Source organism: Felis catus, chromosome A3 (assembly GCF_018350175.1).
Source record: "Felis catus isolate Fca126 chromosome A3, F.catus_Fca126_mat1.0, whole genome shotgun sequence".
Classification (NCBI taxonomy): Eukaryota; Metazoa; Chordata; class Mammalia; order Carnivora; family Felidae; genus Felis; species Felis catus.
Genome location: NC_058370.1, coordinates 139792141 through 139807317, shown reverse-complemented (window position 1 = coordinate 139807317; position 15177 = coordinate 139792141). Strand labels below are relative to the sequence as shown.

At 50.3% G+C, this 15177-nt stretch overlaps 1 protein-coding gene across 1 annotated transcript in view; it reads left to right on the top strand.

The window, feature by feature from the left end:
• The first annotated feature begins 622 nt into the window (after positions 1-622).
• The window catches only part of SNTG2 (syntrophin gamma 2), a 177030-nt gene continuing 162475 nt past the window's right edge, over positions 623-15177 (top strand). Inside the window, exon 1 of the mRNA XM_023252165.2 lies at positions 623-784. Coding sequence (XP_023107933.1) covers positions 713-784 — 72 coding nt within the window. The 5' untranslated portion in view covers positions 623-712. The remainder of the gene's footprint in view (positions 785-15177) is intronic.

Genomic DNA, 15177 nt, shown 5'->3' with positions numbered 1-15177 from the left:
TTTCCGCGGAGCCCCGGGCTGGGGGCTGGGACCGGACTCCCGAACTGGGCCCAGGGCGGGGAGGCCGGGGCGCCACGGAGCGGTGACCCCCGGGTTCTGGCTGGACGAGTGCTTGGGGAAGAGCCGAGGCTTCCGCGCGCTTTCCTTCGCGGGACGGTCCCCGGGGTCCCACGTCACCTGCGGTGAGACCGGCGACGGCACGGGGGTGCGGTGGGGTGGTGGGTCCCCAGGGACCCGAAAAGCAGCGGGGCTGTACCGAGTGAGGGAGGGGAGGGCGGAGGGGAGCCCCCCAATCAGACACCCTGGAGAAGGACGCGGAGGGGGCGCCCAGCCCGGGTTGGGGGCGCTCGCTTCGCGCCCGAGGGAGCGGAGCATCCAAGCTCTCCCACCCTTCCCGCCCCCCCCCCGCCCCATGCGGCCCTAGTGCCCCCTCCCGACCCCAGCCGGATACGCTCCCCCCGGCCCGAGACCCGTACGCCCGCTCCGCCTCGGACCCCTGCCCCCCCACCCCCGCGGGAGCGCCACGTGCCCCGGCCCCGCCTGTGCGCCGGCCCCGCCCACCCGGAACGCAGCGCGCCCCTCCCCCCGGGGGCGGGCCCACGTGGGCGGAGCGAGGAACGCCCCTCCCCCTGCCGCCGAGCCCGGGAGGGGCGCGGACCAGCAGCCCGCGGGACCCTCGGACGCTGGCGCGGGGCCCCGGCGCTGGGCGGCCATGAGCGCGCACGGCCCGCCGCCCCCCGCCGCCCCCAGCGGGCGCCCCGACCACCTGCTGGAGCCCGCGCGGGTGAGTGCGGCCCCTCGGCGCCCCCTCCGCCCCCCGGCTCCCCGTCCCCCACTCCGTGCCCCTCTCCCGCCCGCGTCCACCTCGGCTTCCCGCGCCCCTTCGCCTACCCGCGCCCCGTCCTCTCCGTGCACCCCTTCCCGCACCCCTTCTCTTAGCCCTTCCGCTCCGCGAGTCCCCCTCCGCCCCCCGCGCCCCTTCCCCTCCCCGCCTCGCTTTCCAGTGTCCCGTCCTCTCCGCGCACCCCTTCCCGCGCCCCTTCCCCTCCTCGCCTCGCCTTCCAGTGCCCCGTCCTCTCCGCGCACCCCTTCCCTTTCCCGCCTCGCCTTCCCCTTCCCGCCTCGCCTTCCCCTTCCCGCCTCGCCTTCCCCTTCCCGCCTCGCCTTCCCCTTCCCGCCTCGCCTTCCAGTGTCCCGTCCTCTCCGCTCACCCCTTCCCCTCCTCTCCCCACGTCCTTTCCCCTTCCCGCCCCCTTACCCTCGGCGCCCCTTTCCGCACCCCTTCTCTTAGCCTTTCCGCTCCGCGAGTCCCCCTCCGCCCCCCGCGCCCCTTCCCCTCCCCGCGCCCCTTCCCCTCCCCGCGCCCACCTAGCCTTCCAGCGCCCCGTCCTCTCCGCGCACCCCTTTCCGCACTCCTTTGCGCACCCCTTCCCCTCCGCGAGTCTCCCTCCGGCCCCCGCGCCCCCTCCCACACCCTCCCCCTTCCTTCTCTGTCATCTGGAGCAGCCGGTGCCGGTGGGCGGGCTCGGGGACCTCGGCCACAGTGGGCGCTCACCTCCTGGCCGCCTCTCTCTGTCCGCACCCCAGTACCCCGGCTGGAAACTGGATTTGCTGTCTGACGTCCCGAAGGGCTGGCAGGAAGCGCGGGGGCGCCCTGGGCCACGGGAACGGGGGTTTTCCAGAATCGGGCGTTTGGGGTTGGCTGGTTCCTTCGTGTGAGCGACTCCGGGTCCGGGGGTTTGGGGCCCGGGGGCCCGCGTCTCGGGTGCGGCCGGGTGGGGGTCGGTCCCAGTTTGCACCCCCCCCGTACCCCTCTATCTCTCCGGTGCCGGGGACACCCACAGCCCCGTGCGCCGTATTCGGATTTGGAACATGGACGCTGTTGGGACCCCCTATTCCAGTCCCTGGTTCAAACAGCCCACCTGCCAGCTTCGTATTTTTGAATAGCTGAACTATTGACAGAAAACAGAAATGTTGGCACAAACAAAAACGGAAAGTTCTTGGAAGCCTTCAAGTTGCCACCCACAGCATAACCGAGCTTCCTGGAAACAGTTTAGGAAAGCAGCGGATTATCAGGAGCCTCAGGAGGCTCTCTGGAGACACTGAAGTGGTTCATGAAGGTGTCACAGCAGCACCTCTGTGGGGCTCGCCCCCACGTCCCCTCACCCTGTGGACGCCGGTGAGAACCCAGGATACACTGGCTGTACTTTTCGGGGTACCTGACAAGTGTTTTCAGAGATGGTCACGGGTCCTGATGCTTCTGAACTAGGGCAGGAGTAGTAACTATGATTGTTTTTTCTCAATCTGTGAATAGATGCCTTTTCCATCACGTTATGCATTTCTGGGATATTGTTACAAAATCTTAAAACTCCATCCCAGGTAAAGTTCTGTGTGTATTTTTAAAGTACTTTGTGACATGAACCGCTCTCCAGCCACTGCAGGTGGCGATTAAACCCGACAAGATGTGCTTGTAGTAAGTGGCAGTAAACTGCTTAAGGAAATACAGACACTCTAGCCAGAAGCTTTCGTTTTAGTGCTGCTTCGAATTTTAAAGCGATTCCCCCCATGGTTAGAATTGTATGTTTTCCTTGAGGTATTTTTCCCAACAAGTCCTGTTTATAACCGTTGCTCTTGTAGTGGAAGAATCGAGTGGATTTATCATCATTGACCCAGTTGATGAATTATTGGCAGTGACTGTGGCTTTTAAAAACTGTATCAACTGCAAGTCGCCCGATGAGTAGTCTCCACTGTGCCAAGTGTTAATTCCTCTAAGGTGCTAAATTTGGGCCGTGCTATAAGGTGCTAAATTTGGGCCGTGCTAGTCGAGATGGAATCTATTCACCATCACTAAGACGTGATTAGTGCTTTCTTTGTAAGAAGAGCCTTGATCATATGATACAACCTATGTGAATTATACTTGCAAGTAAGCTCTTGTTAGGATTGGAGGCCAAATATTAGAATCGTGATGGACCGCGTGGTAAGGGCGAGAATAATAACTTTGGGTACATAAGCAGCAAGCTGTTATCAGTGCTCCACTGGGCTGCAGTGAAGGAGAAGCTTCAGATTCCTCTCTGTTTAAACCCATCTAAGTATCCCGTTTACATGTTGTCTTTAAAAACATGAGCATCCAGAGCGTGTAATCATGGCTTAGGTATGGGAAACGGCACTATGCGTGTTGGATGGTCATTAATTTTTACTGGGATGATTGGGGTCCAGACAACCATGCAGAATTACGAATTTTTGTGTCAGTAACTTTACGTATTGTCATTGAATTTGCATAGCCATTCCATCCTTTCTGTTAAGGAAGGAACTTCGTGCTTCTGATGAGAAAGATTGATGACAAAAAAGAAACTTGTTTTAAGCCCATTATATTTCTAGTGGCAGGTATTTTTTCGGAAGTCACAAATGCAGCACAATCTTTGCAAGGACTGGTTGCTTGAATCGTGGGAACCTGGCCAAACGTGAATGTCTCTTTGCAGTCCCTTTTCCATAGCTGTTCCATGGTCTGCTCCCTCTGGGTTCTGCCAGTACAGGTGCGGGGGCCCCTGGCTCCCCACCTCCCCACCTCTGCTAAAGTGCATTGCTGGACCCGGGCTCCCCCACCCCCCACCCCTCCTGAAGTGCATTGCTGGACCCGGGCTCCCCCACCCCCCACCCCTGCTAAAGTGCATTGTTGGACCCCGGCTCCCCCACCCCCCACCCCTGCTAAAGTGCATTGCTGGATCCCGGCTCCCCCACCCCCCACCCCTGCTAAAGTGCATTGCTGGACCCCGGCTCCTCCACCCCCCACCCCTGCTGAAGTGCATCGCTCGAGAAGCAGCAGTGCAGTGGAAGAGTGTGCTCTGCTTCTAGGGTCCAACCAAGGCTGCTGCTGGCGGTTGGTGCCGAGAGCACATTCTGGGTGCCCGAATAGCAACACTGTCCAGTCCAAGGGGCTGGAAGCACGAAGCCGCGTGGGCCAGCAGCACGCCTGCTGTTGTGTGCGATGAGCTTGCCCCTGGAAAGGTGAGAACAGGTCGCTTAAACGTGCGGTTGGTAATTTGAGATGTGAATTACTGTGGGAGGTCATGTTCGCGTGCGACCTCCCGGCAAGGCGGTCCCTTCGTTTTATGCTTTTGTTACCTGTTTCTTCTCCTTGCTGACTCATCTTTGGTTTCAACTGTGGAATTTCTCGTGAGGTCTGTGACATCATAAAAGCAAGATTCACGTAATTTAAAATGAGGAATCAGATTTTATCAGGAGATGTAATTGCCAGTGAACATTTCAACAAGATCCGAGTTAGAGCCATGCTTATTTATCGAAAACCCCAGAGGTTGAAATCGCCAAACATACGCACGCGGGACGACACCTTTTACAGCAGCAGGTCCGTCTGATACCTGAACAGAGACCTGGATTTTAAAACTCCCAACTTTAAGTAGCTCCGCTTCCCAGGATGCCCCTGAGACCTGCGTTGGGAGAGGCTGACTGTATTCCATCCAGGGAAGGACTCACTTACTCGGGCTCCTGGCTCCTTTCTGACGGGAAGGAGGGAGGAGAGTCTGTGCTGTTGGCTGAGGAGGAATTAACTTAGGTGGGCGTTTCGCCCAGACCCTAGAGCTTACCTGTCCCTGGGGGCAGCACCTGGTGACCTCAGGCCCAGAAAGGACAGTTCCGGAAGGGGAGGGGCCCTCCACGGCTGTCCGTGTCCTGTTGGCAGGGGGCAGGCCCTCCCCCCCCCCCCCCCAGTGAGTACAGCCGGTGGTGTTCCCTCCCTCTGGCGTCTCACCCGAAGAATGTGCTGTTTGGGTGCCCAGGGTGGTTTTGAATCTCTGATGCAGCACCTGCTATTTAAATAGAACCGACAGGTATTTTACTGAGATAAGGAAGGGTAAAAAATGCCTCCGCAGGAAAAATGCCTGAGAAGGTCCAGAAGAAACGTATTTGCATTTTAAAGGGGCCGGTACTTGTGGTTACCCTCAGGCTGGTCACCTCGTCCTGTCGTCCAGGTGGTGGTTTTGGATGAAAGGCTTCAGATTCTTTCCAGTGAACAGTAGATGTCACTTGTCCCCCCAGTCCGTGCCCACACTGAAGCGGCTCGACCTCTCCTTCTGTGTCAAAGACTAAACCTCCCTGCTCTTGGGGACCCAGAGCCTTGAGGCCTGACCCCTCACCCCTGACTGCTTTGATGCCAAATAGTTATGATTTTGTGATTTTTCAACTAAAGTTATTGGGTAAAATAGTTGTGTTTTCTAAAGTGTCTGCTGTTTTAGAGCCTGTAAGTGTTATTAATTAGCTATGCTTAATTAAGCAAAGAGTGAAGATTTAGGGAAATAAACCTGTCTCCACTTAAAGGAATGCCGGGCTGACGGGGCTGGGTTCTAACGAGCCTGGTGCCGCGCCTGTTAGTTGTTGGGAACGAATAAATCGGACCATACCGTTGACATTGACATTGACTCTCCTTAGTTTTGATAGTTATTTTGAACTCTTTTGAAATTTGGACAGATACAGTTTTGTTACAGCACTGAATTGCACTATTATGGAAACAGTCACACAAAACGTGCAAGTTCAACATCGTAAATACCGTCATGCTCATTAACATCCACTCTTTATTTTTCACGCATCTTTGTTAGACTCCAGCTCGGGAGGACAGACATCCCTCGGTACCCAGCGGGTTAGTAAGCTCGGGAGGACAGACATCCCTCGGTACCCAGCGGGTTAGTAATTGCGTTGAGGAGTTCACTAATGAGGAATTAACTGTGATTATTTATGTTTTAATCAAAAATGGTTTAAATGACACACTGCAGTTAGAATTAAATCCCATCTAGAATGAATGTTCCTGACAGGCAGATATTTTATTGTCTGTTTTATGAATTATTGTTGGTAAAAATGTAGCCACAGAAATGCACCCAAATTCCATATGAGAATGTTTTTATTCTTTGAGTTAGCGTTTAGAAAAATAATCTGTATTTATAAAGTGTGACATAACTCTCAGTTATTCCTCTCAAAAATTATAACCCCTTCCACGGAAAATAAGTACTTTATGGTTAGCGGTGTTCACAGCAAACCTTGGAGGACGAGCTTCCTGAAACTGAACGCAAGGGCTCTGGAATGTTCTCTAATGGGGAAACCGGCTTCCCTTTCTAAAACAGAACTACGAGATGAAGGGGGCCTGAGCCCTGTGCCGTCTTTCCCTCAGTCTGAGCGCTGCCCACAGCTGCCTCTGTCCTCAGCCTCCGTCCCTGAGACACGAGGGCCCTGTGGGTCCCCAGACCTCAGCCTGTGGGAAGCAGCAGTGGCTTCCAGTTCCCTCCGGACACACCCCTGTCCCACATCACAGCCTCTGCTTCACCCCTTCCTCCTTGGGGTCTTTGGGTGACCAGCCCTCCATTAGCCTTCCGGGATAACCTCCCCCTGCTTAGGGTACCCACCACCCGGCCACTGGACACCACTGGCACCCCCAGGCTGTGTCCTCAGCCACTCAGCTCAGACCTCTGCGTCTGGGGCCTGACTCTTCAGTTACCTCCCCCAAACCAGTCTCATAATCTCAGTCCTGAAACCCGGTTGCCTTTCTGTGTTTTCGTGTCAGAGAGTCATATAGCACCACCCACAGAGCACACGGCAGTGTCCAGACCCTGCCCTCTGAAGCTTCGGAGGCACCCATGTTCCTTCTGGCTGCCTCAGGCCCTTTGCTCATGCTGCATCCCAACCCTCACCTCAGTCCCAGCCTCCCGTTAGCTCTGCTAATTCCCAGTGGCTGCGGCAGCCCTGCTCCTCCCTGATGGCCGCTCCCTCCTCTCCTGCGGCCAAAGCCCCGGCTCTGTCCAGGCGTCCGATGCTCCCAGGCCTTGTGGGCTTGTTCCCATCCACACGGTCGGTGCTCCTAGGCTGCATGGGCCTTGTTACAACGGCCAGGTTACGATTTGAACCAACCTAAGTCATGATAGCCTTTAGAAAGGCATGTCTGCAGCTTGGCCAATGATGCTATTTAGGAGCGAATGCGAGTATTTCCCTTTCTCTTAGAAAGAGCCAGAAGACTTGGCTACTCGTATACTCGGAGCTTGGCGCGGACAAGCACACGCTCTCCCGATCATGTACAAACCTGCGTCCGGATGTGATTCTGTGAGTGGGAGGGAGAAGTTCTGATTCTGGCCTTTATGCTGAGAATTTATTTTACATTTATCATTAGCTGTTTTGGGTTTGAATAAAATCGCACCTTTTATTTTTGTGATAGCAACATTCTAACATCGCTTTGACAAATGAGTAGAACTCTTAATGGTAAAATATAGTTTATTCTGTTTCTCGTTTCTATCCTGCTGAATATTACCCTTAATGATTTCTCTTCAGATAGGTGTACTTTACCAAATGGCTCATTGTAATTATCTTTTCAAATGTTTATTTGTTTATTTTTGATAACTTATTGTCAAGTTGGCCAACATACTATATGCAGTGTGCTCTTGGCTTTGAGAGTACGTTCCCATGGTTAATCGCTAACACACGACACCCGGTGCTCATCCCAACAAGTGCCCTCCTCAGTGCCCATCACCCATTTTCCCTAAGTGTCACCGACTGAGAAATATAAAATTACCTCTCATGCCGTAAACCCCAGGACATTCAGAACCCGATGAGTTAGAAGCACTCCTTCTAGAAAGGCGTGCGGTGTCGATGCATCATCATGGGCCCATGTTATCTTGATGAAAGAAATCCAAGTCTGGCCTTATTCCGAAAAGTTTCATGGTTTGCGTAGCAAGGTAGAGAAATACCCACTTCTCCCGTGTGTCATGAGAAATTCCAGAGACGCCAGGCTTCCTGCAGAGGAGGGAGCAGACGGAGGGTGGCCCGGGAAGCTGGCACCACGTGGGTTCTCCCAGGCTCAAGGATTTCCTGGGGAATGGGCACTTGGCGACAGGAGAATTGCATGTCCTCTGGAGAAGGGCTCTGTGGGTGTAAATGTTACACCCGTGCACACACACACACACCACTTACAGGACAGTGTCTGTGCTGGAATCGGAGGCAGAAACAGAGAGGTCCAGGCAGAGGCGCTGGGTCGAGCCAGCACCACAGCGGGAGGGAGTCCCCGCGTCCTCCTGGGGCTCCTCCCTGGGCTGTGGGGGGCAGTGTGCTCAGGGGCCTTCTGGAGAGGTGGAGGTCAGGGTTTGCGGAGTGAGCACGTGACACGTGGTGGCCAGTCTTCGTGGGCATTGTAAGGGGAAGAGGCATGTGCCGGCACAGAGGAACCCCTGTGTTACCCGGTGTGGTTGTTACGCGTGCAGGACAGTCCCGGAGCCGTGGCCCAGACACTTGAGGCGGATGCACAGAAGCCCTGGGGGGGACGGTACGTGGGAGCTGCGGGGATGGTCAGCACAGGTGCAGCCGGGAGTGGCTCGGATTCGGGGCAGGCGCGCCGGACGTGGTGCCTGCGGGGACTCTGGGGGCGGGGCAGGAGTGCGGGTGCCGCGTGTAGGTGCACACACATGTGACACACGTGTGCACACCACAGTGTGCATATGCATCACACATGCACAGAGTACACACACCACAGATGTGCATGCACACATCACATACTTGTGCGCACGCACCACACATACTGCACGCGTCACATGTGCACACATCACACATGCACATCACACGTGCATATGCATCACACACACGTGCACACACACAGCAAACACTGCACACACACACATACACACACCAGACACATACACCTTGCACATGCAACGCACACCCCCCATGCATATACACACATGCGCACATGCATTCTTCCCACATACACCAGGTTTCAGAGCTCTTTAGGGGGAGTCTCGTAGAGCCCACATTTCTGTTTTATTCCCCAGCCGGCGTGGAGGGAAAAGTCCAGACCCAGGGTCTGAAGGTTTTCACTCACAGAGCAGGCTTCCTCCCCAGACCCAGTGTTTTCGGGTCACGGAGCAGAGGCGTTACCCGCTGGGGCGGTAGGTTCTCAGCGGTTAAGCAGAATCCCTCCACATCGAGGCGGAAGAGGCAAAGCTGTGAGTGGAGGCCCGTGAGGGGCTCTGGTGTCTCAGCAAATGCCTGCTTCTTTCTAGTGAGCAGAGTGAGACCCAAGGTCCAAGTGGTCTGAACTTAAGAACTTTTCCCTAAATGTGCAATCTCTGCTCTCTGTGGAGTGTGAGCTGTGCATCATTCACAGGCTTGCACGTCGGAGTCCTTGACCCTGGGGCCACAGTTTGTTTTGTGTTAACCTAGTCTAGCTCAAGTTGTTTTAGTTTGCTACCTATTCTTTGTATGCTTGTCCTTTGGGCACCTCTCCTGGTCCACTATTCTGGCTGATTCTGCGTTCTCGACTAGCATACCAGAAGGACTGAGAGCGCAAAGCTCAGGGGCCGATTTCTGTGTGACTGGGGTGGGTTACTGAACTTCTCTGTGGCTCACCAGTAAGGTGGGGAGAATCACAGCGCCCACATTACAGGGTTCTACGATGGCCCCGTTTGTAAACGACTGTGTTGGGAAGTGTGTAATGGGGGTACTACTAGTAACAAGTTCACACGTTTTTACTATTATTATTAGGCAGGCTCCATTAAAGGTGAGTCATTATCATAGTACGACTATGATGTCTTAGGCGATTTGTATTCCTAATTTTTACTGTGTCACTATCCTGAGAACATAGGGCCCAAACTTTGATCTTGTGTGGTTTGCAGGTTTTGTCTTAATGAGACCACATAACTGTGTAATATGCTGTAACGTGGAATTTACACACAGCATCATCTACTGTCAGAGGCACAACACAATCCTTCTTTCCTCGCTAGAAAAAACAACGCAGTGCCAGATGGCTCTGTAACTACACACTCCTGACAGTCGCTGTTTCCACTGGAATGCTGCCCCAGGAGTTTGTGTGTTAGGACTAATCGTAATGGGCTTTTCTCGGTCAGAAGGTTTGTTTAGGACGTTACTCAGCATATTTAGGGTTTTGCCTGTGATTTTCCAATCGCCCAATGTGTCTTCTGTAGTGGATTGGGTGGTGGTTCCCAAGAAGATACACCTATGCCCTAAGAATCCCTGGAAAGTCATATGGCCAAAGGTGGGATTCAGAGAAGGGTCTTGAAAGGAGACGCTTGTCCTGAATTATTTGAGCGGACACTTAAGTGTGAGTACCTGTGTTCGGGGTGGGGGCAGGGGGACAGATGCACGGAGCAGAGGGGAGGTGAATGGGGAGACAGAGACCCGGATGCGGCCACGAGCCTGGGAGCTGGGAGAGAGGCGAGCCTCTGATTTCATTTTGTACTGAGGCCCTCAAAGACTGCGAAGATGGCCTTCTTGTTTTGCACCACCAAGTTTGTGACAATTTTGTTACAGCAAGCTGGGACACTGACGCACCTTCAGTGAAGAATAGTTTGTGGGGCGCCTGGGTGGCTCAGTTGGTTGGGCTTCCAGCTTCGGCTCAGGTCATGATATGGTTTGTGAGTTCGAGCCCCATGTCAGGCTCTGTGCTGACAGCTCGGAGCCTGGAGCCTGCTTCAGATTCTGTGTCTCCCTCTCTCTCTCTCTCTCTGCCCCTCCCCTGCTCATGTTCTGTCTCTCTCTGTCTCAAAAATAAGTAAAAAAAAAAAAAAAAAAAAAAAAAAATTAAAGTATACAGTTTGCAAGGGAATCTGAGCACAGACCTGCAGCTTCAGAAGTAGGTCCATAGTTGTTACATTTGCTGATGCTCTGGGGGAGCTCCTCCAGGGCCCCCAACCCTGGGGAGGTCGTGTCCACACCACCCAGCTGCTGGCTGCAGCCCTGGGCATCTGTCGTGGACCCACACTCTGGGTGCCCACAGCAGCGGCCTCCCTCCTGTGTGCACCCTGCAGAAATGGACCTTTGGTCATGTCGTGTGAAAGGAAAACAAAACAACAGGAATCGGAACATCAGAAATTGGGAGGGGATATGTGGATATCTCCTTAAATCACCCGATTTATTTTATTTTATTTTATTTTATTTTATTTTATTTTATTTTATTTTATTTTTATTTTATTTTTAATTTTATTTTTAATTTTTTAAAATTTACATCCAAATTAACATATCGTGCAACAATGATTTCAGGAGTAGATTCTTTAGTGCCCCTCTCCCATTTAGCCCATCCCCCCTCCCACAACCCCTCCAGCAACCCTCAGTTTGTTTCCTTATTTATGAGTCTCTTCTGTTTTGTCCCCCTCCCTGTTTTTATATTATTTTTGTTTCCCTTCCCTTGTGTTCATCTGTTCTGTGTCTTAAAGTCCTCGTATGAGTGAAGTCATATGATTTTTGTCTTTCTCTGACTAATTTCACTTAGCATAATACCCTCCAGGTCCATCCATGTAGTTGCAGATGGCAAGATTCCATTCTTTTTGATTGCCGAGTAATACTCTATTGTATCTATAGACCACATCTTCTTTATCTGTTCATCCATCAGTGGACATTTGGGCTCTTTCCATACTTTGGCTATTGTTGATAGTGCTGCTATAAACATGGGGGGGGGTGGATGTACCCCTTCGAAACAGCACACTTGTATCCCATGGATAAATGCCTAGTAGTGCAATTGCTGGGTCGTAGGGTAGTTCTATTTTTAGTTTGTTTTTTTAATTTTTTTTAACGTTTATTTGTTTATGAGACAGAGAGAGACAGAGCATGAACGGGGGAGGGTCAGAGAGAGGGAGACACAGAATCTGAAACAGGCTCCAGGCTCTGAGCTGTCAGCACAGAGCCCGACGCGGGGCTTGAACTCATAGACCGTGAGATCGTGACCTGAGCTGAAGCCGGTGCTCAACCGACTGAGCCACCCAGGCGCCCCTATTTTTAGTTTTTTGAGTGGCTGCACCAGCCTGCATTCCCGCAAAAGACATCCTCTTTCTCCGCATCCTCACCAACATCTGTTGTTGCCTGAGTTGTTAATGTTAGCCATTCTGACAGGTGTAAGGTGGTATCTCATTGTGGTTTTGATTTGTATTTCCCTGATGATGAGTGATGTGGAGCCTTTTTTCATGTGTCGGTTGGCCATCTGGATGTCTTCCTTGGAGAAGCGTCTATCCATGTCTTTTGCCCATTTCTTCACTGGATTCTTTGTTTTTTTGGGTGTTGAGTTTGATAAGTTCTTTATGCATTTTGGATACTAACCCTTTATCTGATATGTCATTTGCAAATATCTTCTCCCATTCTGTCGGTTGCCTTTTAGTTTTGCTGATTGTTTCCTTCGCTGTGCAGAAGCTTTTTATTTTGATGAGGTCCCAGTAGTTCATTTTTGCTTTTGTTTCCCTTGCCTCCAGAGACGTGTTGAGTAAGAAGTTGCTGTGGCCAAGGTCAAAGAGGTTTTCTCGTGCTCTCTCCTCGAAGATTTTGATGGCTTCCTGTCTTACATGGAGGTCTTTCATCCATTTTGAGTTTATTTTTGTGGATGGTGTAAGAAAGCGGTCCAGCTTCGTTTTTCTGCATGTCGCTGTCCAGTTTTCCCAGCACCACTTGCTGAAGAGACTGTCTTTATTCCATTGGATATTCTTTCCTGCTTTGTCAAAGATGAGTTGGCCATACGTTTGTGGGTCCATTTCTGGGTTCTCTATTCTGTTCCATTGATCTGAGTGTCTGTTCTGGTGCCGGTACTATACTGTCTTCATGATTACAGCTTTGTAGTATAGCTTGAAGTCTGGGATTGTGATGCCTCCTGCTTTGGTTTTCTTTTTCAAGATTGGTTTGGCTATTCAGGGTTTTTTCTGGTTCCATACAAATTTTAGGATTATTTGTTCTAGCTCTGTGAAGAATGCTGGTGTTATTTTGATAGGGATTGAATTGAATATGTAGATTGCTTTGGGTAGTATCGACATTGTAACAATATTTGTTCTTCCTATCCAGGAGCATGGAATCTTTTTCCATTTTTTTGTGTCTTCTTCAATTTCTTTCATAAGCTTTCTATGGTTTTCAGTGTATGGATTTTTCACCTCTTTGGTTAGTTTTATTCCTAGGTATTTTATGTTTTTTGGCACAACTGTAAATGGGATCAATTCCTTGATTTCTCTGTCGCTTCATTGTTGGTGTATAGGAATGCAACTGATTTCTGTGTGTTGATTTTATATCCTGCGACTTTGCTGAATTGATGAGTCAATTCTAGCAGTTTTTTGGTGGAATCTTTTGGGTTTTCCATATAGAGTATCATGTCATCTGCGAAGAGTGAAAGTTTGACCTCCTCCTGGCCGATTTGGATGCCTTTTGTTTCTTTGTGTTGTCTGATTGCAGAGGCTAAGGCTTCCAATACTAGGTTGAATAACAGTGGTGAGAGTGGACATCCCTGTGTTGTTCCTGACCTTAGGGGGAAAGCTCTCAGTTTTTCCCCATTGAGGATGATATTAGTGTTGGGTCGTTCATATATGGCTTTTATGATCTCGAGGTATGCTCCTTCTATCCCTACTTCCTTGAGGGTTTTTATCAAGAAAGGATGCTGTATTTTGTCAAATGCTTTCTCTGCATCTATTGAGAGGATCATATGGTTCTTGTCCTTTCTTTTATTGATGTGATGAATCACGTTAATTGTTTTGCAGATATTGAACCAGCCCTGCATCCCACGTATTAATCCCACTTGGTCATGGTGACTAATTTTTTTAATGTATTGTTGGATCTGGTTGGCTAATATCTTGTTGAGGATTTTTGCACCCATGTTTATCAGGGAAATTGGTCTGTAGTTCTCCTTTTTAGTGGGGTCTCTGTCTGGTTTTGGAATCAAGGTAATGTTGGCTTCATAGAAAGAGTTTGGAAGTTTTGCTTCCATTTCTATTTTTTGGAACAGCTTCAAGAGAATAGGTGTTAACTCTTCCTTAAATGTTTGGTAGAATTCCCCTGGAAAGCCATTTGGCCCTGGACTCTTGTTTTTTGGCAGATTTTTGATTACTAATTCGATTTCCTTACTGGTTATGGGTCTGTTCAAATTTTCTATTTCTTCCTGTTTCACGTTTGGTAGTGTGTATGTTTCTAGGAATTTGTCCATTTCTTCCATACTGCCCATTTTATTGTCATATAATTGCTCATAATATTCTCTCATTATTGTTTTTATTTTTGTTGTGTTGGTTGTGATCTCTCTTCTTTCATTCTTGATTTTATTTATTTGGGTCCGTTCCTTTTTCTTTTTGATCAGACTGGCTAGTGGTTTATCAATTTTGTTAATTCTTTCAAAGAACCAGCTTCTGGTTTCATTGATCTGTTCTACTGTTTTTTTCGTTTCGATAGCAATAATATCTGTTCTTGTCTTTATTATTTCCTGTCTTCTGCTGGTTTGGGGTTTTATTTGCTGTTCTTTTCCCAGCTCCTTAAGGCGTAAGGTTAAGTTGTGTATCTGAGATCTTTCTTCCTTCTATAGGAAGGCCTGGATTGCTATATACTTTCCTCTTACGACCGCCTTTGCTGGGTCTCAGAGGTTTTGAGTTGTGGTGTTATCATTTTCATTGGCTTCCATATACTTTTTAATTTCCTCTTTAACTACTTGGTTGGCCCGTTCATTCTTTAGTGGGATGTTCTTTAGTCTCCAAGTATTTGTTACCTTTAAATCACCGGTTTTACACTTGGGTCTTGGGGCACCAGGGTGGCTTCGTCAGTTAAGCGTCCGACTCTTGATTGGCTCAGGGTGTGACCTCACGGTTGGTGAGATCAAGCCCGAGTTGGGCTCTGTGCTGACAGCGCGGAGCCTGCTTGGGATGCTCTCTCTCTGCCCCTCCCCCCTCACATGCGCTCGCTCTTGTGCTCACTCTCTCTCTCAAAATAAATGAAGAAACCTAAAAATAAACCTGAGGCTCCACTACAAACCGAGACCAGTTCACAGGTCAGACAGAAGGCAGCAGTATCTGGGTGCCTGCGCACACACGCACGCTCGCGATGCCGAGAGGATGCAACCAAGTGTTCAGTTTCCAAAGTTTGCACCTGAAGCTGGGCTTTGCTTAAAAAAAAATTAAATGTGTAAGTTGAGTTTAAAATTGGGGAAGATACCCATATCTTTAAAAAATGATTTTCAATTAATTCTTGAGGACTAAAATTTTAAAGAATATTTTCCCTTGAGTTTGCTTGGAACTATATTCTAAGGACCTATTTTCAGTATTAAATATTTAAGCATTTTCAGTTTTCAGTTTAAAATGATAAAATACGTGGTTGAACAAATTTGGAAAAATATAATCTTTCATTTCTTAGAGAGGTTCCTTCATTTTCCTTGTAAATATCTACTTGTCAATC